Source organism: Muscardinus avellanarius (genome assembly GCF_963383645.1).
Source record: "Muscardinus avellanarius genome assembly, chromosome: 18".
Taxonomy (NCBI): Eukaryota; Metazoa; Chordata; class Mammalia; order Rodentia; family Gliridae; genus Muscardinus; species Muscardinus avellanarius.
In genome coordinates this window covers 23232513-23260218 of record NC_137804.1, presented here as the reverse complement: position 1 = coordinate 23260218, position 27706 = coordinate 23232513, and the positions used below count along the sequence as shown (strand labels likewise).

The following is a 27706-nucleotide window of genomic DNA, read 5'->3' as shown; positions in this document are numbered from 1 at the left end:
ACTGTAATAGTAAAATCAAATCTATCTGAAGTATTTGGGGCCATAACTAATTTACTATGGGACTTCAAAGAGCCAGGGATTTCTGCTCAATTCCTATGTCTCTCCATTTAACACACACTTTATTGTTTATTTATTTATTCGTGTGTGTGTGTGTGTGTGTGTGTGTGTGTGTGTGTGTGTGGTACTGGGGATGGAACCCAGGGGCCTTCTACCTCTGGGCTACACTGCCGGACCTATTTTATAATTTATTTGGAAACAGGGTCTCACTAAGTTGCTGAGAGCCTCACTCAGTAGCTGAGGCTGGCTTTGAACCTGTGCAATCCTCCTATCTCCGCCTCCCAAGTGCTGGGATTACAAGCGTGCACCACCATGCCTGGCTTAACACACACTTTTATGGTTCATGGTTAGCATTTTCTGGTCCAGAAATAGTCCAAACGTCTTAGGAATAGGAATTGCAAGGGCTAGGAAATAGTTTTCAGACTTCATTGTACACACCATCGTGTGGGGTGCAAACAAGAAGGCAAATCCATGGCCACCATGCACAGGGAGCTGATTTCTGGGCCTAGGGATCTTGTAGATAGTCCAGATGACTCTGAGGAAGGTGGTCTGATAACAAGCCATTGCAAACACTGATGTAGGGATATATACACAGGACTTGCTTCGTGGACATATGACCTGTGTGGTTGTCCAGGACCACACTCAGAAGGGCTCTACAGGTGACTTAATGCTCTTCTACTGTCTTCTTGACATTCTTAATAATTTTTGAGCAAGGAGTCCTGGATTTTTATTTTTTATGGGCCCTGGAGACTATATAGCCAGTTCTGTATATATCATTTTATTGTATGTTATTAAAACTGTGTTCCTTGACAAACATGAATTGCAGTTCCTCAGGAATGATTTCCTACCTGTTGGTTTTAAGCTACAAGGCACTTCTGAGCTTTAGATGAGGCTATAAAATAGCTGAAAACCAAGGTCACTTCTGAGCTTTAGAGAAGAATGAATATCATTCATCGCAGGACCGAAAATAGGAAGTCCTTGTAGTATTTTTTTTTCAGGGAAGTTTAATTTTAATTCCTGTTCCTGAACATAGACACCTATGTTTTTGTTATCCTTATACGATATTTTCCTTTCCTCCCAGGATGGTACAAAACAGAAAAGGGAACGGAAGAAGACAGTGTCCTTCAGCAGCATGCCGACAGAGAAAAAGATCAGCAGTGCCAGCGACTGTATCAACTCAATGGTAGAGGGCTCAGAACTCAAAAAGGTTCGCTCCAACTCTAGAATTTACCACAGGTATTTTCTACTGGATGCCGACATGCAGAGCCTGAGGTGGGAGCCATCGAAGAAGGATTCTGAGAAAGCCAAGATTGATATTAAGTCCATCAAGGAAGTGAGAACAGGAAAAAATACAGACATATTCCGCAGCAACGGCATTTCTGACCAGATATCTGAAGACTGTGCGTTTTCAGTCATCTACGGGGAGAATTATGAGTCACTCGATCTGGTTGCCAACTCTGCAGATGTTGCAAACATCTGGGTTACGGGACTGCGGTACCTAATCTCTTATGGAAAACATACACTTGATATGTTAGAAAGTAGCCAAGACAACATGAGGACTTCTTGGGTTTCACAAATGTTTAGTGAAATTGATGTAGATAACCTTGGACATATAACTCTGTGCAACGCCGTGCAGTGTATCAGGAACCTCAACCCCGGTTTAAAAACGAGCAAAATCGAGCTTAAGTTCAAAGAATTGCACAAATCGAAAGAAAAATCTGGTACAGAAGTCACAAAGGAGGAATTTATTGAGGTTTTCCATGAGCTTTGTACTAGACCTGAAATTTACTTCCTTTTAGTTCAGTTTTCAAGCAATAAAGAATTCCTTGATACCAAGGACCTTATGATGTTTCTCGAGGCAGAACAGGGTGTGGCACATATAAATGAGGAAATAAGCCTTGAAATTATTCATAAATATGAGCCATCCAAAGAGGGCCAGGAAAAAGGCTGGCTCTCCATAGACGGGTTCACTAACTACCTTATGTCACCTGACTGTTATATATTTGATCCCGAGCATAAGAAGGTCTGTCAGGATATGAAGCAACCTCTGTCTCATTACTTTATAAACTCATCTCATAATACATACTTAATAGAGGATCAGTTCCGAGGTCCCTCTGACATCACAGGATACATTCGAGCTCTGAAAATGGGTTGCCGGAGTGTTGAATTAGATGTATGGGATGGGCCCGACAATGAACCTGTAATTTATACCGGCCACACTATGACCTCGCAGATAGTCTTCCGCAGCGTCATTGATATCATTAACAAGTACGCATTCTTTGCTTCAGAGTATCCTCTCATCTTGTGTTTAGAAAACCACTGTTCTATTAAACAACAGAAGGTAATGGTTCAACACATGAAGAAAATTTTAGGAGACAAGCTCTATACAACATCACCCAATGTTGAAGAATCTTATCTACCATCCCCGGATGTCCTGAAGGGGAAAATACTGATTAAGGCAAAGAAGCTGTCCTCCAATTGCTCTGGAGTCGAAGGCGATGTTACTGATGAAGACGAAGGAGCAGAAATGTCCCAGCGGATGGGGAAGGAAAATGTGGACCAACCTAACAATGTGCCCGTGAAGCGATTTCAGCTTTGCAAAGAACTGTCAGAACTGGTCAGCATCTGTAAGTCGGTTCAGTTCAAAGAATTTCAAGTGTCATTTCAGGTTCAGAAGTACTGGGAAGTCTGCTCATTTAATGAAGTGCTGGCCAGCAAATACGCCAATGAAAATCCAGGGGACTTTGTGAATTATAACAAGCGTTTTCTAGCTAGGGTCTTTCCTAGCCCGATGAGAATTGACTCCAGTAACATGAACCCTCAAGACTTTTGGAAATGCGGTTGTCAGATAGTAGCCATGAACTTTCAGACGCCGGGACTGATGATGGATCTGAATATTGGCTGGTTCCGGCAGAACGGAAACTGTGGCTATGTGCTTCGGCCCGCCATCATGAGGGAGGAAGTCTCCTTCTTCAGCGCCAACACAAAAGACTCTGTCCCGGGAGTCTCACCTCAGCTTCTTCACATTAAAATCATCAGTGGACAGAACTTTCCCAAGCCCAAAGGATCAGGTGCCAAAGGTGACGTGGTGGATCCTTATGTCTACGTGGAAATCCACGGAATCCCTGCCGACTGTGCAGAACAAAGGACAAAAACAGTCAACCAGAATGGGGATGCTCCTATTTTTGATGAAAGCTTTGAATTTCAAATCAACCTCCCTGAGCTGGCCATGGTGCGCTTCGTGGTCCTGGACGATGACTACATCGGGGACGAATTCATCGGTCAGTACACAATTCCCTTTGAGTGTTTACAGACCGGCTATCGCCACGTCCCCCTGCAGTCCTTGACTGGAGAGGTCCTCACCCATGCATCCTTGTTTGTCCATGTGGCCATTACCAACCGGAGAGGGGGAGGAAAGCCTCACAAAAGGGGCCTTTCTGTGCGAAAAGGGAAAAAATCCAGGGAATATGCATCTCTGAGAACATTGTGGATTAAAACTGTAGACGAGGTGTTCAAGAATGCCCAGCCTCCTATCCGGGATGCCACAGACCTGAGAGAGAACATGCAGGTACGTGCTGTGTGTATGTGTGTTCTCGGTCTACTCAGTCCGTGTCCGTGGTTTATAAACATATTGGTCTTTTTTTAACAACCGCATAATTGATTTTAAATAATTTGTAAACTCTAATTGTTATTAGAATATTCACTACTCGTCTTATTTCTTATCATTTAAATTTCCGAAATTTCAGTTACTGAAGAGAATTAATTGAATATTAGAATAAAGGAGTCTTACTGCTCGCTGCCTTACACAGGCTCATCTCAGTTCCTGTCAATGACTAATTATCATTTTTCTATTTTTTTCTAATGGTATGTGTGGGAATATCTGATATTTCTGAATATTCCTTGGTTGGAACACAAATTGTTGACCTATCAAAACAGAAGTGTATAGGTTAAAGTAAAAGGGACACATTCCAGACCTTTCTTATGAAGCTGTCATGCCGGGAAGAGAGTAGGCTCTTGAATGAGGCAATATGTTTGCATAGACCCTCCTCTTGACTTTAGAGGATAGCTAATTGTTTAATCAAGAGACATATGGTATCTCTATTTATTACAGTCTAAGATAGTAATTATCTTTGAAACATAGAAGGACTGCAAGCAATCAGGATTATGTATATAGTTAAGGATTGTCCACACGGGGACCTGTGAGTGATGTACAAGTAGACACCATGGGCCTGCCGTACAGAGGTATTGACCATAGCCCATCACGGTGTGTGAGAAGAGCCACGTGTGTGATAGGGCCTTTGTTGTTTGTTTCTTTATAAATGACTATTATGAACAAGACACCAGTAGGAAAATATGATTCAGAAAACATCCTTTTCCCATCTACCAATTCTGTGGATACCTCAGGAAGAATAAGGCCTTCCCACAATAGATACACTTATTTTCTTTCTCTCAAGGTAAAAGCAAAGCTGAAATATAAAGGGTTTACCTATTTCTAAGGGTATAAATGGTTGGGTAAATGCTCAGCTCCCAGAACGCCACGTTGTCCTCCGCCTGGTGGCCCTTGCTATGAATTTTGTTGGGGCCCTGCCGAGTCGGAGCATGAGCGCTTACAGGGCCTGCGTCTGCACTGACCCCAGCAGGCAGCAGTGCGATGTTTGATGCAGCGTGCACATGCAGTCTGGTTTGAGGATGCGGCGAGACCAGCAGATGGACCACCTGCCTCTGGAAGTTCCTCCTGTGGATGAGAGTAGGCAGCAGGTGGAGGAGACAGAGTAAGCTGGCAAGTAAGCAGACGGGACGACCTCAGTGCAGGCAGAGGCTGTGAAGAAAAGTAAGCAGCGAGGTGTGATGGAGTGACGGGAGACCCCACACAGATCACTGGTGTCTATACACAGTCGATATCAAAAGCATTCTGCGCAAAATGATATATAGTTTGATGCTCACGCTTAAAGCAATATTAATACAAATGAAATGTTGAAATGTAAAACTAAAGTGTTGCTTATTCCCAATAATACCCGGGGTCAGGGCACTTGGGAGCAGAAGGCTCGAGGCCTGCAGGGCCACAGTCTGCCCCTCGTGGCCGTGTACTGTGCCCACGTGGCCCTGGAGCCGCAAGCCCGACTGAGCTGTGATTAGAGCCGGGCGGTTATCACAGCACAGTGAGCCGGCGTGGGCCTTCACATCAGCCCATGTCAGGGCGATCTTGACATGCTCACCTCACTCACCAGCTCTGTGACCTTCAGTTATAGCGAAGGCTCAGATTCCTCCTTCATAACGTGGCTGGTTGGGAGAATTTGATGAGGTCATGTGTAATAAATGTGCTTCGATTGGCTCAGCACTTGGTAAGTTCTCTAAGAATACCAGCTTGAAAGCTGACCTGGGCAACTTAGTGAAACTCTGTTAAAAAAAAAAAAAAAAACAGATTAAAAAGGGCTGAGGCATAGCTCAATGGTAAAAACCCTTCTGGGTTCAATCCCCAATAACACACACACACACACACACACACACACACACACACACACACACGAATGGCAGTTTATGGCATTTTACAGGGTTGAGGATTTCCTTTAATGGATTTGTATTGGCATGCCTCTGGTGAGTAGGAAAGGGCCGGCATGGAGGCCAGCGGATGGCCAAGGGGAAACATGGCCCCTGCTGGGCACACTCCCAGCGAAGATCAGTGTCCTCAGATTCCAGCCACATAAACAGGTGTGAGAGTCCCATGGCTGCCTCACAGATATCACTTTCCTTTTTTGGATGTCTGGTGTATGTGATTTTTTCCCCTTCATTTTTACCTTTTTTGAATGCAGAAGCCAGAAGCCATTCCTTTTTTTCCCCTCGGAATTACATTGGCACTACTAAGAACTTTGATCTGAAAGCCGCTTTGCCCTTCTGAAGAATTTGACTTATTTGCATTTTCAGTACTTTTGATAAGTTGGTATTTCAAATGTCTAAACCTGTATTTACTTTGGAAAACAGTCATCCCCCCCCCCAAGGATAAAATAATCATTAGCCAATTCTGTCATAATGTTGCCAGAAACTTTTTTTTTAATCAGGCAGTTCCAGAATAACCAAGACCTAAGAAGTAGATTGTCCGTGAGAAATTCAAACCTCTGGTTAGTCACCCAGACCTCCTTCTCTCCTTTGACAGAACGCGGTGGTGTCGTTCAAGGAGCTGTGCGGGCTCTCCTCGGTGGCCAATCTCATGCAGTGTATGTTGGCGGTGGCTCCCCGCTTTCTGGGGCCTGATAACACCCCGCTGGTGGTCCTGAATCTCAGCGAGCCGTACCCCACGATGGAGCTGCAGGGAATAGTGCCTGAGGTTCTGAAGAAGATCGTAACCACTTACGACATGGTGAGTCCTGTGGGCCCTCCCACGTGCCCTGGTGAGACGCGCGTTAAAGCAGACAGGAGCTCCATTTACCTATGTTGGAAAACACTTCCCCCTGCCTTGCTGTATTTGAAAGTTTCATGCTTTGTTATTGTTTTAGGGAGCAGGACTCAGAGAATTAAACATGCACTAACTTCCGAAGGACCATATCTGAATTGACCTCTAAAGACTGCTGTATTTTCTACCTATATGTAGTACATATTTAACTTCCTCTTTTAGCCAACCATTGATTTATTTATTTTTTATCTCTTAAACTAGAAAAGGTGAGAAATTTATATTTTGTAAAAAAAAAAACTGAGTTTGAGATGGATACGGTGCCGCCATCACGTGACTCTGCTGGGTGGAGGTTTCCTTCCCCACGGCAGCTGCAGACACCTGTATTTGGAATCAGCTTAACCTTCATGTGGACGTTGTGATAACTCTGAAGGAGAATTCAGTGGGTGAACCGCACCCATTTCATGGTCAGCCTGATGTAGGTGAAGTTGTCAGGACCCACTTGGTGCGCTAGCGGTGTCTCCCTAGCCTGTCAGGGTTAAGGGTGGTGATGGACCTTCCTCTCCTGGACCAGCCAGCCCGTCACCCTTTAGGGCACTACCTCTTCTACTCTAAAAGCACAAGCTAAGGTCACAGAACAATAGGTGTCCTATGATGTGGCTTGCTGTGCTCAGAGAAAACAGGGTTGGCATCATATACTTTACCAGTGACACTTTTTGACTGTTTTATAAATTGGTCTGAAAGCTGCAATTTAGAAGGATTTATGAAATTATAGGAAAATAAAAAAGACTTGAGGCCAGCATTCCCTTGCTGTGTTCTAAATGATAGGTCTTAGAGGGTGATAAGTATGACACACGTTGACTTGACCAATGGACTCCTATTTCCCAAAACAGAAGTTCTAAAGAACACGGTCTGGGAAATACTTTCCCCGTCTTTGGATGAATAGATCTGAAAATGTAAAGCCAGAAGAACGCCATGTTTTAAGCAACTAATCAGTTCATTGGCGGTTTTGCAAAGTATTTTTGAGCTGTTCCCTAGGTTTCTCTGCAGTAGCCACACATTGGAGCGGATGCTTGCAATTCCCTGCTATTGGGCTTCATGATGACACAGGAGATCCAGGGGACTGAACACTGGAAACCACAGACCAACTGGAGAGAGTGGCATTCACCCTGCAGAAACCCTGAGTGAGGCTTCGTGCTGGTGTCAGAGGGGCCGCGAAGGCGGACATGAATAGCCCCTGTCTCTGGGGATCCATCCAGTTCACGGGGAGGTAAAGGGGTGAGGACAGGATCGACACAGGAAACATATGCTAGGATTTCCTTAGGGGTGGGGGAAATAGAAATATAGTAAAAAGAGCCTGGCGTGGTGGCACATGCTTGCAGTTCCTGCATTTGGGAGGCTGAGACAGGAGGATTGGGAACCTGAGGCCCTTTGCAACTCAGTGAAACCTTGTTTCTAAATAAAGAATAAAATATAGGGCTGGAGGTGTCACTCAGAGGTAGAATGCCCCTGGGTTCTATCCCCAGTACCGCAAAAAAAAAAAAAAAAAAAAAAAAAAAGAAAGAAAGAAAGAAATATAGTAAAAAGGGGTAAAAGAAGAAAAATTAAAGTGCTTTTTCATGCTCTTAGCCAGACTACTTGGTAAGTTTTATGGGAAGAATATACTTTTAAAATTTTTCTTTTAGTAATGCTGAGGATGGAGCCCAGGGTCTTGATTATGCAAGTAAATGCTCTACCCTGAGCCGTGCCCCAGCCCTGTGGATGCTTTTTAATTTTTTTTAGCATAAGTCACAAATTAAATCATAGACCTAGTTTGTTGATCAAAACCTAACATGGTTTACCCTCCTCGATGCCCCACTGGTTTCTGAGGCAGTCATGCAGTGACATTTCTTCATGGTAAGGGTTTCCACAGGACTTCCTGATGGATGGGCCGTAGTCCCCATGCAGGTGCTAGCATGATAGCCTGGGGCTGAGTGCTAATCAGGAGTGTGATCATGCCAGTCTCTCAGGGTCTCACTGAAGCCCCTTACCGTCACAGAAGCCTTTACCCGCAACTATATTTGGCACAGAAATTGCTCAGCGCCCTTGGTTCCCTGCTCCTCCCTCTTCCTGGACTGGTCGATATAACACTATAAACTCTTATTTGCATCTGACTTCACGTTTGGTTTGTCTCATTGTAGAAGAATGAGATCAAATATATTAGCTTGTTTAAGAGCTTTAAATTGTGAAATTAGCTGGGCATGGTGGTGCACGCTTGTAATCCCAGCATTCAGGAGGCAGAGACCAAAGGATTGTGGTTTACAGACAGCCTCAGCGAGACCCTGTTTTAAAAATAAAAAGACGCCGGGCGTGGTGGCGCACGCTTGTAATCCCTGCGCTTGGGAAGCGGAGACAGGAGGATCGCGCAGGTTCGAACCAAACACGCTGGCGTAAGAGACCCTGTTTCAAAAATATAAAATAGGTCTGGGAGTGTAGCCCGGAGGTAGAAGGGCTTCCAGGAACCCCAGTACCACCAAAAATAAAAAATAAAAAAAATAAAAAAATAAAAAGACTAAAAAATCGGGTTGGGTATGTAGCTCAGAGGTAGAAAGCCCCTGGGTTTCATTCTCTGTACCACACACAAAAAAAAGTGAAATTACCCTTTTCTAATAAACTGAAATAGCTGTCCTGAATGATACTCCAAGATTTGTCATTTATTTTCTGTTTTTAACTCCATTTTGGTGAATTTAAGATATTTAAAATTAGAGTCAAATTATTGCTTTAGCAATATTATAACTCTTAAAATATTTTACAGACCTTTTTAGTGAGTTAATGGTTTCTCACCTTGTGATAATTAATTTGTTAAAGCTAGCCAGAATAGACAGAATAAATGTTGACGGGAAATGTACTAAGGTCTTGGACAGCCCGTAACTTTAAATATAGCTCTTTATTTTTATAAATGTTATGTTAAGCTGGACCCACAGTTAACCTTAGGAATAAGATCTTATTTCATTTTGTTGACTTCCCATTTGCAATTTGAGGACTCCAAATGAGAAGTAAGGGTAGGCTGAGAAATTCCCACTCAGAATGTCCCTGCCATTGCCGGTGCGTACTGCTGACACACGTTACTCTGAGCACAGCGCTGTGGGGGCTCCTGAGCTTGTGCAGATAGATACTTGGACTATGGAGACTGGAATTACTTTTCAGTTTCTCGACTCTGATTAATAAAATAGTATGTTGGAATGTGTCCATTTCTTTGTGAACAGGGAGGATGTAGGTTATGAACTGAGCAGCAGCTATGCCAGCAGGGGCGTCAGCAGCCACCTCAGCGTGGCCACACATCCAGTTTCCCAGGATAGGCCTGTTCATATAGCTGTTGTCCTAGAATAATAACTGATAGTTCTCTCTTTAACTTTTTTTTTTTTTTTTTTTTTTTTAGTACTGAGGGTGGAACCCAGGGGTTTTCTATCTCCAGGCTATACTCCCAGACCTATTTTATATTTTATTTGGAAACAGGGTCTCACTAAGTTGCTGAGAGCCTCACTAAGTAGCTGAGGCTGGCTTCGAACCTGTGCGATCCCCTGTGTGGGGATTACAAGCATGCGCCACCAATCCGGCTTCTCTTTAACTATTAAAAGTATCATTGTTCAGCCGGGCATGGTGGCCCACACTTGTAATCCCAGCATTTGGGAGGCTGAGACAGGAGAATCATGGTTCAAGGATAGCCTCAGCCTCTTAGTGAGGCCCTTTGCAACTCAATGAGACCCCATTTCAAAATAAAGACTAAAAAATAAGGCTGGGGGTGTAGCTCGGAGGTAGAATGCCCCTGGGTTCCATCCCCAGTACCACAAGTAAAATAAAAGTATCCTTGTTCAAAAGAAAAATAAAAAAGTTAATTTAAAAAAATTGTTTAAAGTTCTCTTGTTCAAATGAATACATTGTCACCTACCCATGGGCTCTCAATTGTCCCAATGGATTCTTTGATTAGCACCAACATATAGATTTTCAAAAACCCTAATTTCCCCAATGGTGGCTTTGCTGTCTTTGTGGTTGGTGCACCCATGGATCTTGGAGTGGTGGGATGCAGGCTGAGGGACCTAGATCAGAAAGACAGGTGTCAGGGCCTTACAGGAGTGGGGGAAGAAGAAAGGTCAGATACCTTCTTCTGCAAGGCAGATTAAGATGAGAGGATCGCAGTTCACAGACAGCCTCAGCTACTTAGCAGGGCCCTTCGCAACTCAGTGAGACCCTGTTTCAAAAATAAAGAATAAAAACACTAGGCCTGGGGGTGTCTCTCAGAGGTAGAATGCCCCTGGGTTCCATCTCCAGTACTACAAAAAATAATAATAACAAATAGGGAAATAGGACCAGACTGGGATGGAAGTAGGAATGACCAAGTGCTGTCAACAGACTGGAGTCCGTGCACGCCAGTCCAGGGTGGAAGGCTTCTGCTGAAATTGCTCCCAGAGCCCTGATGCAGGCCAGCGACGTCCTTTCCTTTGAGAGTAATGAGGGCCCTAGATGTGAGTCCCCCAGAAACCCCTAGAACACAGGTGTGGCACCTAGTAAATTGAGGTAGGGAAGCTGTGGTGAGGCTGGACGGGGCCTTCCTGTCGGTGAAGGCTCACTGGCCAGCCTGGGCCTCTAAGTGAGGCTTCTTTGTCCCGAGTCCCATGACTTTAGGTACTGAATCCCATTTCTTAGGACTCAACTTGTGAGGGCTCAGTCTGTTGTCCCAAGTCATTAGACTCCTCCGGTGCCGGGCGTGGTGGCACACAGTTGTAATTCCCGTGCTTGGGAGGCTGAGACAGGAGGATCGCACGGGTTCGAAGTCAGCCTCAGCTACTTAGTGAGGCTCTCAGCAACTTAGTGAGACCCTATTTCCAAATAAAATATTTTAAAAAAAGGTCTGGGAGTATAGCCCAGAGGTAGAAAGCCTCTGGGTTCCACCCTCAGTACCACCAAAAAAAAAAAAAAAAAAAGACTCCTCCGGTGAGCCTGTCCTTTCTCTTAATGGAAATGATCCCTGATTCCCCTTTTTCTTACCTGCCCATCTTTTTTTTGGGGGGGGGGGTGGTACTGGGGTTCCTGGAAGCCCTTCTACCTCCGGGCTACACTCCCAGACCTATTTTATATTTTTATTTAGAAACAGGGTCTCCTAAGCCAGCGCGCGCGGCTGGCTTCGAACCTGCTTGATCCTCCTGTCTCTGCCTCCCAAGCGCGGGGATTACAAGCGTGCGCCACCACGCCTGGCCACCTGCCCATCTTTTCAACAGATGGGCGCTGGCTTCCATTATTAAGCCACGTCACTAGGCTCTCACACGCTCTAGACCATATTGTACTTTGCAACCCACATTAATATATCATGCATTCTGACCAGAGAGTCGCAGGGTTTTACATTTTTTACTTAAATAATTTATTTGCTTTAGTTAAGATGTCATGGTAGCTTTCTCTGAAATGGAATTCAGTAAAATTTAATAGGCTTATTTTAACAAAACCTATAAGATAATAAGTTATTATATTTTCATTAATGAAATTTATGCCCACTTATAAGCTCTTAGCATGTGTAAGAAACTACTCACTCATCCAGCTGCCTACGGTGTGCCAGTGACTAGCCCAAGCATCGTCAGGAACAATGAAGATTAATAAAACTCTTTGCCCCTGAGGAGTTTACAGTTTAACTGGAGATTTGAAGTATGTCCATAGATAGCTGATGAGATGACAGCAAAGACTTAGATAAACATTTTAAATCTTTTAAAAATTTGTTTGGATGTTCAAGTGAGAGGATGGGCAGTTTCAAGGTTGGGGATTAGGAAGACCTCGAGGAGCCATGGGCCCCGATCTAGCTCATTAAGGACACATTGGGTGTTGACTGGTAAAATTAAGCTGAGTTCACAGGGGTAGCCTGCTCGTGGAGGGAGGTACATACTCTGAGGAATGCACGCTTGTACTATAGCAGGTTAGGGAGTCTTCACATATTTTTGAGCAATAAGAATCTATACTCCAAATTAGGTGCCACGGCCTCAGACAGGGTGAGAGTAAAAGAGAATCAGAGAGCTGGACGTGGTGGCGCATGCTTGTAATCCCAGCATTTGAGAGGCTGAGACCAGAGGATCGCGGTTCGCGGTCAGCCTCAGCTACTTAGCGAGGCCCTCAGCAACTCAGTGAGACCCGGTTTCAAAATAAAGAATAAAAAATAGGGCAGGGGCTGTAACTCAGAGGTCAAATGCTCCTGGGTTCCATCCCCAGACCCGCAAAAAAAATAGAGAATCAGAGAGACTACCTGCTCAGCACCTTATTGTGCAGGTGAGAAAGTGGAAACCCTGTTCTCCATCAAATTAAAGGGAAAACCAGAGTTAGAGCCCAAGTAGTCTCTCTGTTCAGTTTTTTTCCTACAATCTAAATCAGGAGCGGGGCGTGGTGGCGCACGCTTGTAATCCCAGCATTCCGGAAGCGGAGTCAGGAAGATAGCAGTTCGCAGACAGCCTCAGCTACTTAGTGAGGCCCTTTGCAACTCAGTGAGACTCTGCTTCAAAATAAAGAATTAAAAATAGGGCTGGAGGTGTAGCTTGGAACTAGAATGCCTCTGGGTTCCACCCCCCCATACTGCAAAATAAATTAATTAATTAATTAATTAGGAGAATTAAATGTAGGGTGTATAGATGGATTACCAATATACTAATAAAGCATAGGTATCTTTAACAATAATAATAATTTTGTAGTTATTCATGTGAGTTTCTTGTAGTCATAGGTACCTTACTTTTTATTGAAGGTGGGAAATAATTCATTTTGCCTACCATGGTATATATTAAAAGACAGATTCAATGAGTTTCAAAAAAGAAAGACTGTAATCAATAGTTAGATGAATTCCACTCAAAGACATTTGATTAAAGTATCTCAACATATCTCTTACATTATTACTCCAGAATACAGACATTTAGTTGTTTTACTTTAACATTTATATAAATGAACATGAGTATATCCATTAACTGTAATCACATATCAAGATTGAGCTTGTTCTCTCTTGTAACTAAAGGCTGATGAGAGAAAATAAGAACAATGTTACCCGAGTGTAGGAGTTCCCAGGGAGCACCTGCCACTCTGTCCATCCAACAGCACTCATAGGGACGTAGGGACGGATCTGTACTAGTGTTCCTATGGGCCTCCCCGCCCCCACCAATAGAGGGGCTCTAGTCCATCATCTTTCAAGACTGATTTTCACTAACTTTTCATGTTGATAAGAATGAGAATTCAGCTCTCGGCCTATCTTTGTTTATTAGATTTATATTTACCGGCTGTTTTAGACTTGAGTTAGCAAAACGTTTATGAGATCCATGCTAAACACACGGAGACCAAGAAGTCAAGATTCTTCCTCTGAGAGAAAACCTTTGAAATGTAAAGTTATTGTGGGGCTGTGCGTTTAAGAGAAAGTTTTTTTTTTTAAGATTTTTGCAGCTTTTAAAAATTTTGTTTTTAAATTTTTTGCTTCAATCATTGTAACAAAATTAAAGATAAAGTCATAAGGAGTGAAAAGGGAAGAGGAAAATTAAAGATGATAATTCTCAACCCTTCCTTACAGGCAGAATGGTTTTTCATACACAAAGCAACAGTCTTTAGGGCAGCCCCTACTGGCTCAGGGACTTTACACAAATTCATCCTTAGCCCTGAAGTGCCTTTGCCTCCGTTGCAGTCTTTTCCTTGCAACTTCACAAAAATCTTCATTTTAATTACCTTCAGGTCTAATTATGACAGCATCCTCTGAGGACTCCATTTATCTAGTAGAAAATAGTATTGTTTAAGGGAGGAATGATATGCTTTGTCTTAGAAGATATAATTTGTACTCTGTGAGTGCTTTTATATAAGTTGTAGTTGTCTTTTTCTAACATGACATGACTTTAAATATTCTTTCTTCCTTCCTTTCTTTCTTTCTTTCTTTTTTTTTTTTTTTTTTTTTTTTGGTGGTACTGGGGTTCCTGGAAGCCCTTCTACCTCCGGGCTACACTCCCAGACCTTATTTTAGACTTCTTTTTATTTGGAAACAGTGTCTCTTAAGCCAGTACGGCTTGCTTCGAACCTGTGCGTGCGATCCTCCTGTCTCCGCCTCCCAAGAGCGGGGATTACAAGCGTGCACCACCACACCCAGCTAAATATTTCTTAAATAAAACAAATGTCTTTAAATAAAGTATGTGAAACCATGGCTTACTGCTACACAGAATTGTCAATTGGCACGCAGCATCAGGAGCACTCTGTTTTTTGTTGTTAGTCTAGTTTCATGTATTTTTCTTGCCACTGCTTAACGCAGTGAGGAGATAAATCACACCTCATAATTTATGGAGTCTCCTGGTCTGGGCCAAGCTGGAGATGATGTGTGATAAGGTTACTATTGATCTCCTTCTCCTCTGTGGCTGCTTTTATCAGTCTATTGCCTCAAAATTTGACATTAAAAGCTTCTTTTAATTGGAGGTGTCAACTTCACCAACTTTTATGACTGTAGAAAAAAGGTCAGTTAGAATATTATGCTCTGGAATAATTGATCTAAAAAGAAAAGAGAGAGGGAAAGAAAAAGAAGAAGGAAAGAGGGATGGGAAGAGGGTGAAAGAGTGAGAGAATATATCCAGCAGAAAGAAAATAAGAAGTCTAAGGGCTGAAATTTAATTTGGTGGCTGGAGAAGTTGGGTAGACATTTCCAAAAGCAGTCTCCCTAGAATCATGGAAAGCACACAGCTGAGCCACTCCAGAATGGTTCCAGTTGCCGACAGCAAGGCAGATGAATGTGGACAGGCTAGAGCGTGGTGTCAGCATCCCTGCATCTCAGATCAGATGGCACAGGCTGCCACGGGGTAACCAGGAGCAGGGAGGCTTGGGAACATGTGGGAGCGAGTGCTTCAAGGGCTTGCACAGAGTGATGGTTACAAGACATTTCTGATCTGGTTTTCTAACTTTACGTGTTTTCACAGAAACCACTGAAGAACACATATTTAAAAGTATTCCTACACAGACACCCAAAATACTAAATGAGGAACTGTCAGAAAGAATGGGACTTGGGGAGCTGGCCCGCCCCTTGAAAGAGACTTTGTCATAGAGCAGTTTGCAGCAGTTAGGTTTGATACCTCTTTGGGAGAACAGCAGTGAGAGACAGTGCAGCTCAGCGTGTTGTCAGAGGTTATAGCATGCTCAGACAAGATACAATCAGTGCTTCAAGTTGAGCATCCCTAACCTGAAAGTTCATATTTTTTTTTATTTTTTGTGGTACTGGGGATAGAACTCAGGGGCATTCTACCTCCAAGCTACACCCCTAGTCCTATTTTTTTATTTTATTTTATTTTTTGAAACAGGGTCTCCCTGAGTTGCGAAGGTCCTCGCTAAGTAGCTGAAGCTGTCTGCAAACCGCAATCCTCCGGTTTTAGCCTCCGGAATGCTGGGATTGCAAGCGTGCGCCACCACGCCCGGCCTGAAAGTCCTTATTTTTAATGCTGCAAAATCTGTTGTAGCCATGCTTAAAAAGTTTCAGATTTCAGATTTTCAGATTAGGGATGGTTAGCCAGTAAAGTGTGTGCGCATATTTTAAAAACCAAAATCTGAAACATTTCTGGTTCCAGACATTGTGGATAAGTGATACCCTGTATGAAGCAAACCGCTGTATTGTCTGACTTACTAACAGCCTGACCTGGAATGCCTAAATAAACTAGGAACCAAGAGCTGGCTGCCGTTCACTCCTATCGGTGAAGGAGAAACGGGAGCCTGTTGTTGGCACAACTTCACTTCTTGGGTAGGTTTCATTTGGGTCAAGACTCCTTGGAGAACTATTAGAGGTGATGGTTTGGGGCTGCACGTTTGCCACCGTTTAACAGGGGTCACTGCTTAACTTCTGTTTAGAGCCTTTCTGTTGCTTTAAAGGAACAGAGAAAGACTGGTTATTTTTCAACATTTTATGTCTTTGAATCTGGTAGAAAATAGCTATAGAATTTATCTGAAACATAAAGCTCATGACAAGGCTGAGAACTTCTTCCTAAACTTATACTTCATGCAAAATAATGCTGATACCTTTTTCCTAAGACTAAGAATCCTGAAATGCTGTAGTCTTTTTTTCTTCCTGTACAAAAGCAGAGAAATTACTTTTTCTCCCAGCAAAGTCCACATTGACTATTAGAGTTTGTATAATTGTTCCAGAGCCTATTTTTTATACTTTTTCTTGATCAGAAGTGTTTTGTGTATGTTTCTGCATTGTCTGAAGGCACCTGTTAATAACGTTCCTCTATCAAGAACACCTGTGGGAAATTTTTTAAAAAGGACTTTATAACACTGGGCGTGGTGGCGCACGCTTGTAATCCCCGCGCTTGGGAGGCGGAAACAGGAGGATCGCGCAGGTTCGAAGCCAGCCGCGCTAGCTTAAGAGACCCTGTTTCCAAATTTAAAAAGTATAAAAATGGGTCTGGGAGTGTAGCCCGGAGGTAGAAGGGTTTCCAGGAACCCCAGTACCACCACCAAAAAAAAAAAAGGACTTTATACATCTTTACAATTCTGTACCTACACTATAGCTAATATCCACGTCTCTTTTTGGTCAGCCATGTGCACTGGTGATCTTTGGAAGCTGTGAGGGAGCCAGGAGCCTCCCTACCCCACTTTATTCAGTGAACCTTTTGTCCACACTAGACTCAAAAGACATTTTAACCGAGTGGAAGAGGTGGTGCCGCTCCCTCCCCATTTCTGCAGCCTTTTGTCACTTTCTGCCTGTGTGACAGAGCTGGGGATCAAACGGCACACTCAGCAGCAATGGCTGTTCCTAAATTTGCGTGGTCTGTCGTGTCTATTTACACTGCCCATTTTGAGCTCTTCGGGTACACTGTTCAGCATGCAAGTCTCTCTCCTCCATCAGTTCCTCATTCAGCATGTGCCCCATTCAACTTTCTAGCAGTCACATCTTCCCAACACCAAAATTTTTGACTTGCTCTTGAAATAACTATGGAACCTTACTAGTGATGTGTCACTTTGGGGGATAGGAGGTTATAACACCCAGAATTTGTGTGGTATCCTAAAGTTTGTAATCATTCTATCTGCACAATAGTATTGTCTCTACATCCCATTTCATGCATTGCGATGAGAATTCCTTTCAAACTGGAAAGCAGTCATTGAAGAACCTAATTGCCTTTGGGTATATGGTAATTTGTAAATCTCTATGTGGCTTTTGAGTTTGAAATCTTTTCAGATTGCAAAAATGAAGGCCGACTGACCTCCAGCATGCAACCCATGGGTTGTAATGCGTCCAGGTCCTTCGCCCGTTGTGTTTGGGGCTAGCCATTAACGTAGACCCAGGGGAAGGTCGTTTTCTCTTTGATCCTTTGATGTGTGCTGTTGGCACAAAGGTAGTTGTTTCGCCGTGTGCTGGCTTCTCCTGTAGAGGAATTGATGTGCTCATCTTCATTATAAGTTTTCAGAGACCTCTGATAGAAACTTTGGAGCTTCCCAAGAGGGCTCCACTTTAAAACACCTTCATGTAGGACCCAGGAAATACACCTTCACTGTTTAGCTTGGTTGTCTTACTGGGGCGATTTCTGAGCAGGTAGGGAGATGTGTAGCCTGTGGTGACTCTTCATTCCAGGTCTGAGGTTGGCCCTCGTGGGCCAGGTGGGATTCAGGATGTTCACCAGCCAGTTACTGGAGATATTTTGTCTGAATGGTTATTTTAGCTTTGCTGGCTTCAAAGTGTGATCTATAATTAAAGCCAGGAAGAATCACACATGTAAACTTCTATTTAGAAATGTTTCTACCTTGCCCTGGTTTTGTCTGGCAGTCAGATTAGAATTTAGAAAGCATATACATTGCAGAGATAATATAATTTTATTGTTTAGAATCTCGATGCTTCTTCATATTGTACCCTATCAATGCCAGGTCTGCTCCATTCCCAGAGGTTAAGTGGATTTATGGCCACCTATTCTTGTGCAACTTACAGCGGCAGAGTTTTTCCATTTAGAAATTCAGCAGTGTTGGAAAGATTGAAATTGCATCAGATAAGTACATTTGCTGCTTACATTAGATACGTCCATAAAATTGTTAGTGACAATACATTGTAAATGCAATGATGAGGTCCTCTCTGTTCATGGACATCAACTTCTTGGATGTGCAATCACATTTTGGAAGACAGCTCTCTAAGGAATGGAATAATTTAGGTGGAGTCTACCCCATAAAAATGAACTCGTGAAATAATCAGCTTATCTGGCAGATCATCTATTTCAGAATTGGTTTTGAGTCAATGTAATTGTTGACACCAGCTTGGACCACCTTTCTGGTCTCTTTGTATAGTGTACAATTTTCCTGTCTGTGTCCCTAGTCATGATCTCGGGAAAAAATTAAAGGTGTTTTTCCATAGCCTTTTGGATAATGAGGGAATAATTTTTCCCTATAACCAATGTATTCATATAAATAACATTTGGCACTGTAATAAAGCTCTGAAGACACCCGTATTTTATTGATATGTTTCATTTGACCTCAAGTTCGTGAGAGAAATAAAATCCAGTATTGCCCGTGGATTCCTTATCTCTTGATTTTGCACCAGAGAAGACTGGCGCTGGCCCTTTCCAGACCTTTCAAGGCAGCGGGCCAGGCTGGCGGTGCCTGGTCCACGCCTCTGCTTTCCCGGGGACTACGGCAATAGTTACTCTATTTGGTAGCACCTGCTTCTCACTCTTTACACATGTATTCCCCCAGATCCCTGAAAAATAACCAACACATCCCCCACTACCAGATGAATGTATCAGGAACAAAAATAGCATCTAATAATGGTTTTAAATTCTCTTCTAACTTAATTACAGCATTTTAAATTCTGAGCCATAAGAAAATTACTCTCTCAGTAAACTCAGTGGGTGGACAATATGATGTACTAAGAGTTAAGTTTAACTCTATGAACTTAATTACTAATTAGCTTAAAATAACATGTTAAGTAGTTTAAAACATTTCTTTCCTACCACGTTAGTATGAGCCAAATCTTTAGGACTAAATGTTATGTATTTTTTAGTATGGCAGTTTACCATAGAAGATTCTTCATCCATGTATAGAAATCAATTCAAGTATATTCTTTGAAGTCAGTAATTATTGCACACCTACACTGGAAAGAGGTCAGAGGAAGTTATGCCAACATTTGCGTCACTATATAGCATGAAATAAATTTAGATCTTAAATCAATTATCTGATGCCAAAATAAAATAAAATCTATCTTTATGAATAGAAATGGTTCTCATACACAGTGGCACCCACCTGTGAGTCTAGGACTTGGGAATCCGAGCTAGGAGGGTCACAGATTCTATGCTAGCCTCAGGCACTTAGTAAGACTCTCAGTAACTTAGTGAGACCCTGTTCAAAATAAAAAGTAAAATAGAGCTACGGTATAGCTCAGAGGTAGAATGCTCCTCCATTCAATCTCCAGTACCAGACAAAATTAATAAGTAAATAAATAATAGAAAATGGCTATTTGACTATAGTAAATGTGACTGTGATGGTACGTACTAATTTTTAGTTAATTCTCTGAAAGTAAACCCTATCTTTCTTATATACTATTCTCCATAACCAAATCTTTCTTTTGCTTACAAGTATCATAACAAATGTTCATTCTTTAAAACTACTCATTGCATTTGATTTTTTATGTTCTTTTCTAAAATGTGCAGGTAGCATATCAAAACTATACTGTATTGGGTACTTTTAGTTGACTATTACCAAATGATGTATCTTGTAATATTTCAGAGCAAAAGTTGAGAAATTCCTGCTTTTGTACGATCTTCAAACTAAGAATGATTTGTATGTTTTAAAATGGCATTTTAAAATATTTAAATGTGACATGATAATTATGTGAAGTTTTAGTGTCCATAAACAAATTTTCATTGAATCACAACCACATCCATTAGATATTATTGGTAGGTGCCTTCTCACTACAGTGGCAGAGAGGTGCAGTCACAACCGAAACCAAGCCGAAGCCTGAAGCCACTCATCCAAAAGTGGATCTGGATAGTCTTTAGGGTATTTTGATATATCGGTTTCCAGATTCACCTCTGCTAACTTCAATTGTGATTGTAAAGTTTTCTCTTTTCTTCCTTCTTTTGTACTGTACTCACTACGTTCTGAATTTTAACCCAGAACATGGATTGAAACAATTAGAACATGATTCTCATCGCTGACCCAGTAGGAAGAGAATGCTTGAGCACTTCTCTCCTGGAAAAGCAGTCAGAAAGTCGGAAACCTGAAACAACTAAGAGGTGGAAAGTAAAAGAGGGAGGAAAGCCAATGCAAATGAACATTCGCCCTGGTTTTCCGTTAGTGCCTGTAAGACCAGCGTGGTATGTCAGGAGGAGATGGTGACGGTCAAGCAGAGTTTCATGTTATCACCCAATGAAACCTGTAACTGATTTAGCTTCACACACAGTTAGTGGTATGTAAAATCATGATTGTATTGCTTGGTAAGGAGGTATTAAAAATGGGCTGGTCAAAGAATTTTTGTGTGTGTGTGGTACTGGGGTTCCTGGAAGCCCTTCCACCTCTGGGCTATACTCCCAGACCTATTTTTATATTTGCCGGGCGTGGTGGCGCATGCTTGTAATCCCAGCATTCGGGGGGCTGAGACCGGAGGATCGCGGTTCATGGACAGCCTCAGCTACTTAGTGAGGTCCTCTGCAACTCAGTGAGACCCGGTTTCAAAATAAAGAGGGCAGGGGGTGTAGCCCAGAGCTCAAATGCCCCAGGGGTTCCATCTCCAGACCTGCAAAAAAAAAAAAAAAAAAAGCCTTTTCATTTTTGGAAACAGGGTCTCCTAAGCCAGCACGCGTGGCTGGCTTCGAACCTGTGCGATCCTCCTGTCTCCGCCTCCCAAGCACGGGGATTACAAGCCTGCGCCACCAGCCTGGCATCAAAGAATGTTTTTAAGGAGGCTCCTTTTCTCAGCCAAATCAAGCATTTCTAGGGGTGGGGTGGTGAGGGGTGGGGCAGAGATAGGGGAATTGGGTGGGGTCAGTAAGCCACTCTGCAGTGACTTTGAAAACCCCTCATTTCCTTTCACCTCCCTTTCGCGGGGAGGACGACCTTCTCTCCAATTATTAAATCCAAGCTTTGCTGGCCACGTTCTGTGTAAAGCTGTCTGGTAAAGGAAGCGTCGTGGAGTGCTGGAGGCAGAGGCCAATCCTGTGAAACCCTCCAGCCAGGACCAATGGGAAGGATGCTTGGAGGCCCCCAACCCCTAGGTTTCCACCCTGCGCTGTTGTTTGTACTATTTATTTCCCTTTTTTGTGGTGCTGGGGATTGAACCCAGAGGCATTCTACCTCTGAGCTACACCCCCAGCCCTATTGTATTTTTTATTTTTTAAAATTTTTATTTATTTATTTTGATGGAACTGGAGTTCCTAGAAACCCTTCTACCTTCAGGCTATACTCCCAGACCTATTTTTATACTTTTTTAAAATTTGGAAACAGGTTCTCTCAAGCCAGTGCGGCTGGCTTCAAACCTGCGCGATCCTTCTGTCTCCACCTCCCAAACAAGGGATTACAAGCGTGCGCCACCACACCCAGCTTTTTAAATCTTGAAACAGGGTCTAAGTGGCAGAGGTCCACACTAAGTTGCCAAGGCTGGCCTCAAACCTGCAACCCACCTGTCTCAACCTCTCAAGTACTAGTATTACAGATGGACAGCACCACACCTGGTGGTTCCCCCTTATTTTTTAAAGCACCTCTCTCCCCTTCCCCTTCTCTTAGCTCCAGAGAGGCAAGGCCCTGTGTCCTGCCTGCCCCGTGTTCTCAGCGTGGACGGCAAGCCTGGTACACAGCAGGCCCTTAAAGATATTTTTGATGAGTGAATGATAATGATCTTGATCTCCAGGACACAGATACCAGCTGTGCTTCTTAACCTCCATCTCTGTCCTGTATGTGTCTGCCTTTTCCCCCAGAACTTGATTTGTGTTTTTAAGGACACAAAAAGCCTTTCTTCCTAGGATTAGGCTTGGGGGCTAGCAAGGGGAAAGATGGCCGCCCTCCCAGGCTGAGTTCTAGATGGGAGCCTTCACGTCCTGCAGCAGTGAGGGGGATGCTCACTGGTCCAGGAGGAGCAGGAGGGGGATGCTCACTGACTGGTCCTGGAGGAGCAAGAGGGGGATGCTCACTGGTCCAGAAGGAGCAGGAGGGGGATGCTCACTGGTCCAGGAGGAGCAGGAGGGGGATGCTCACTGGTCCAGGAGGAGCAGGAGGGGGATGCTCACTGGTCCAGAAGAGCAGGCAGCTGGGGGTGCTCAGGCAGCTCTGTGCCTGTCAGGTGGAAGGTAGCCATGAGCATCCCAGCTCCTGGGTCATTTACCCCTTATTCAGACTCTTGAAGTCATCCCTAGTCTTTGCCAGAGGTTCTGCATTCTGTCAGAAATTCTTCCTTAAAAGATTCCATGTGACCTTAAGAGGAAATAGCGCAGGCTTGAGGAGGGCAGGGAGAGGAGGCGGAAGGTGAGGGCTCCTGTGGATTCATCTGGCTGGGTAGGACAGCAGTCTGACTTAGTGAAGCACCCTGAGTTGGGCACTGCCCTTGGAGGTGGACTGGCTTTTGATTTTCCAAGTGTGCTCTTAAGTAGATTGTTATGTGAGCCAATATTCAGAGGTATGCTGTGATTGAGACAATGGCTTGGGAGAGAGAAGAGAGGAGAGAAGCCTCAGGTGGGCACAGGCAACTGTTGGTCTGAGAAGTCCTTGAGAGCCAGACAGTCTCCATGCCCTAGCTGCAGCGCCCCTCCACCCAGCACCCCCTGGCACTGGCGAGTAGGCTCTACGGCGCTTCTGTGCTTCTGGAAGGAAGCCTTGTTGCCCCACCCCCACTCCAATATCTGCCAGCTCCAACCCCACCTGGGGAAATCCTCATCTTTACCCTAATTCATCTGTCAGTGTGAGTGGACTCCCAGGGCCACAGGAGATCTGCCTTGACCTGTTTTGCAAAAAGCACATCTTAAGCATGGTGGTGAACTCACAGGCCACCCAAGTAGGTGTACATGGCGTGTGAACAACATGTTATACAAGATTATGTTTATACAAGGACACAAAGTATGACGGGAAATTAGAGGATGAAGGAAGAACCTCCCAGCACCCTGGGAAGTAGGTAGGTGTTTTGTTTTTTCTATTTTTTGTTTTATGGGGGAAGGAGTATTAGTGAGGAACATAAGCCCAAATAATACTCCAGCGCTTACTTCTGTGACTGTGCTAAAGTCCATTTGTTTTTCTGTATGCTGAGCATAGGGTCACCTCCTCAGAGGATCACGAGACTGTGTGTAAATAGCCCAGAACCTAATAATCCTCAGTAAATGGTAGTCATGACCAGTTTTCAAAAGCTAGACGCATGCAGCCTTGGAAGCCTCAAGACCTCTACCTATGTGTGCCTCTCTTAATGTCACTCCAAGCTCCAGAGCAGCGGTCACTAGCCAGGCTGGGCTTTGCTGTGCAGAGAGCACGGTGACTCTATCACATGGAGGCAGGTTTTAAGTTCAGAGTGAAAAGCAGGAGATGGGTCTTCCCACACCTCAGACCAGTAGTCTTGTCCACTCTGAGAACGATCCTGGACCACGCGAGCCGTGTGCCCAACACCGGGAGGAGCCTGGCTTTGGTCAGCAGCCACTCACCAGTGGCTCAGATGCAGTCTCTTCTCTCTTCGATTCCAGGAATGCTGTGGACATTCTGCCATGCTACAAAGTACAGCTTCCATTCTGCAAACGGTTATCACAGACCTGGGAGAAACTAACGATACTTTACAGTAAGATTATGATTGAATTACCTCCTGTTAATTATGCGTTCCTAAATCACCTTGATCCCTTGGAGAAAGGCTTGATATAAATAGGCAGTAATAACCGTGCCACTATATTTAATTCAAATTGTATCTTTTGAAATTTAATTAATTTAGTAATAATAGTTTTAAATGAGCATTTCAGAACACTAAATGGCCCTTAGTGACTTGAAAGAGTTAATGCAGCATCCAGAAGTTCCTGAGTCGTCTCCGGAAGTAGCTTGCTCTCTGAATAATTGGGTTTCACCAGCCCGAGTTCCTCTTGCAAAAGTGATTCAGGCCAGAGTTTGGGCCGTTCTTACCCATTCTGTGGAGACACCTCTCCATGTAAGATGTAGCCTCTGAGTTCACTGTCTTTCAGACTTCCAGGACTGGAGGAGACTGGGGTACTACCTGGTCTCTCTTTCCCTCTAGGCAGAAGCCAATGAGGACCATATCCTCACACTGGCTGCCCAGGAACCCTGTAGAAAACGTTCCTCCCGGCTTGCAAAATTCACTTCCTTACCCCCATGCCTTCCCCCTCTTGTGGCCATAGAGTAAGCATGTCATCATTACTGCTTAGAAAGGCAGAGGGGAGCTGCATAGTGTTAAGGGGCTGACATGACTGAAGGTCCAGGATGGGACAGGGTCCATGCACGTCCGTCCTTGCCAAACAGTTCTACATGCGCCATACGGAAGCTTGTTCAATGTGAGAATATTACATAGGGCTTCTCCCGGTGATTGTGTGCAAAGGATGTCACATACCAAGTTCTTTCCTAATAAGACATCCTGTCAAATAAGTGATCATAAAACAGAGTAATGAGTATCATTATAACTTAAAGGCACATGAATTTACTGTACATATGTTCTTCATATAGAAAAACACAGCATGATAAGTTACTACATGAACTGGCAGAAATTCTTCAACTTTTATGGATAACTTTCTAATTGCAGTAGAGTTCCCTTTTAGAATAGTTTTTGTTTTATTGCTCAAATATCAACATTTTCTGTTTTCTCCATGAGTATGTTATTGCATAGAAGCAGAAACCATACAAGATCAAACCTAAAATTTTTTAAATTTTTTTGAAGTTCCTTTTATTTCCTGTAATAAGATAAATAATTTGCATGTACAATAATGTCACATTAAAACCCACTTATTTCTAAGTATAACACATCAATAAAATTAATTGAAAAAAGATTAAGTAGCATATTCCTTAAAATTTTGGTTAAAACCAAACTAATATTTGAAATCCAAAAATTTTTTTAATTTCCCAACAATTTTTAGTGGGATAAAAATCAAAAATCTGTATACATTGACTTCATAAATAATCTTTAGTACAGTTAGCACTGCTGGGTTTTCCTGCGCCCTTTTCAGTTTTCCTCAAGGTATTTTGCACAATGAAGCTTTGCCAGCCCCTGGCCTATTTAAATATATCTGAGACCATATGGAGACTTCTAGTAATGCCAGATTCCAATTAGGCTGGAAATAGGAGTGAATTCCATTTAAATCAAAGTCTGGTTGTGATGTTACAGTCAGTTCAGTTGCTTGCATAAAATAAAACATTCTCGTCTAACTTCAGCGACAGATGTTGGTAAGATAACTCACCTTGGTGCCTTCACTGAAGTCCCCTACGCTCTGCCTCTGTGAGCCTGTTAAAAAAAAAAAAAAAAGAAGGTTATTCCTGTAGAAGTATATTTCCCCTCAACTTCTTTCTCCTAGCTGTCCGCCTTACAAATATGTAATGCTAAGGACTTCTAGTGGCTAACTCTGGAAGTGCCTCTCAGATATACCCACAAGCATAGCTGTGGGTCCAGCCCATGTGCCCTGGACACCAAAGCAACCAGCAGAAATCAGGAGCTTGGGGCAATAGATCAGGTTCTGATCATATGACACGATTTATTTCGTGAATTTTATGCTGAGTTGGAATGGTGATTTGGGCGAGAACAGGCACGCCCGTATCACGCCACGTATAATACACATGTGCCTTCACCTTATTCTTACTTGGTGATTCGGTCGAGAGACTGCACTTCAACTTTTGTCTGTGAAATGTAGCTCCTTCGATTTGTGAATATAGTTATTATTTTAGAGTGAGATATAATAGAGACATTAATTGTGGTATAGAAGGTGTTTTACAATGTGAAAATTCAACTAGAGATCGTGGGCTTGTTATTTTACAGGGTTTTTATCTGAAATTGAGTGCATGAGAGGTCTCGGCCGTACCAGTTTGCAGTTATGTAACACCAGAGCCACATGGACCTCTGGGACCACCTTATTCTGAGTTTTGTGAAATTAGAGCACATTGAAGTTAGGGAATTCTTGGCTTTCTGAGTGGAGACCCTGGGTCACTCACAACTCCTAATTCACTCCAGATTTTTGTAGGACTTGGCAGCTATTCTCTGGCAAGGAATGAGTGTTAAAATAGTTGAATGCAATGTTGAGGCAGGCTTGCGGGATGCCAAAACCATGCTTTGGTGGAACATGATAGAACCTGAGAGTTAACTTCATAATAAAACTGCATAGGGGAATTTTATTTTAAATTTTCAGAAAGAATTTGAAATGCTCTTCTTCAGGCAGTGCTGGGATGAACACTTGTTTTAAAAATGTGAATTTATTTGGATGCAGTTGATACATGAAAGAACAACTTGAGCATAACTCAAATTTCACATTTGCTTGTGCACAATTTTATCCATAAGAAACACTAGATGAACCAGAAAACTGGGCCACACTCCTCAAATACCAGCGCTCTCGGCTCACTGAGTGTGTGAGCTCTACCCATGCACATCCCGTTATAACTTCCTTCTGCCGCGTCCCAGTGATCCACAGCAGCAAACTTTCCAGTGCCCACTCCCACAAGTGACCTTCACAAGTGACCTTCAGGCCTTTTTCAAGGTAAAGGGCTATATTTATTACGGTATTTTTCAGTCTTTAACCTTTTAACACAGAGAACTGTGCTAATGCTTTTGATTTCTCTTTTTTAAATATGTCACTTTGAAAATTTTTAGTATTGTGCTCTTAACCCTTCTCCCCTATAAGCCCTGTGATTTTTGTTGCACAATTTTGTGTCCTGCTGGGATTTCTAGGAATGCATTTGCAGCGTTATTGCAGAACTCTCAGCACCGCAATTATATCCTCCACAATCACTTGAGATCACCAAATGACTGAACCCGAGACTCCCAGTACTGTGGAATCACCGCCTTCTAGAAGGCTCTTCTCACGCGTATCTGAATGTTTAATATCCTTGCTCCTCCTCCCCTCTGACCACTCCTGCGTCTCCGTACTCATTCCTCTCTCTGCTGGGTAACTCAAGTGATCCTGGAGCACCACTGTGATGCTCATGTATCTCTTAAATCCCTCCCTAGGCAACGCAGGCATTCTTTTCATCTCAGCTAATACTGCCGTGCAGAAAAGTCTCAATTTTCCAAACACCAGAGCCAGGTTTTACACAATTTCTGTTTGCTGCTCGAGGTTCTCACAAGACTTTCTTCCCTATTATAACCACCAACTCAACTCAGCTAAGGGA

General features: G+C 43.2%; 1 protein-coding gene across 1 annotated transcript in view; it reads left to right on the top strand.

The window, feature by feature from the left end:
• Window positions 1-27706, top strand: part of PLCL2 (phospholipase C like 2) — a gene marked incomplete at its 3' end in the record, with an annotated part of 188077 nt that overhangs the window by 111787 nt on the left and 48584 nt on the right. Inside the window, exons 2-3 of the mRNA XM_080715692.1 lie at window positions 1139-3625; window positions 6209-6412. Of these exons, the coding sequence (XP_080571818.1) occupies window positions 1139-3625; window positions 6209-6412 (2691 nt within the window). The remainder of the gene's footprint in view (window positions 1-1138; window positions 3626-6208; window positions 6413-27706) is intronic.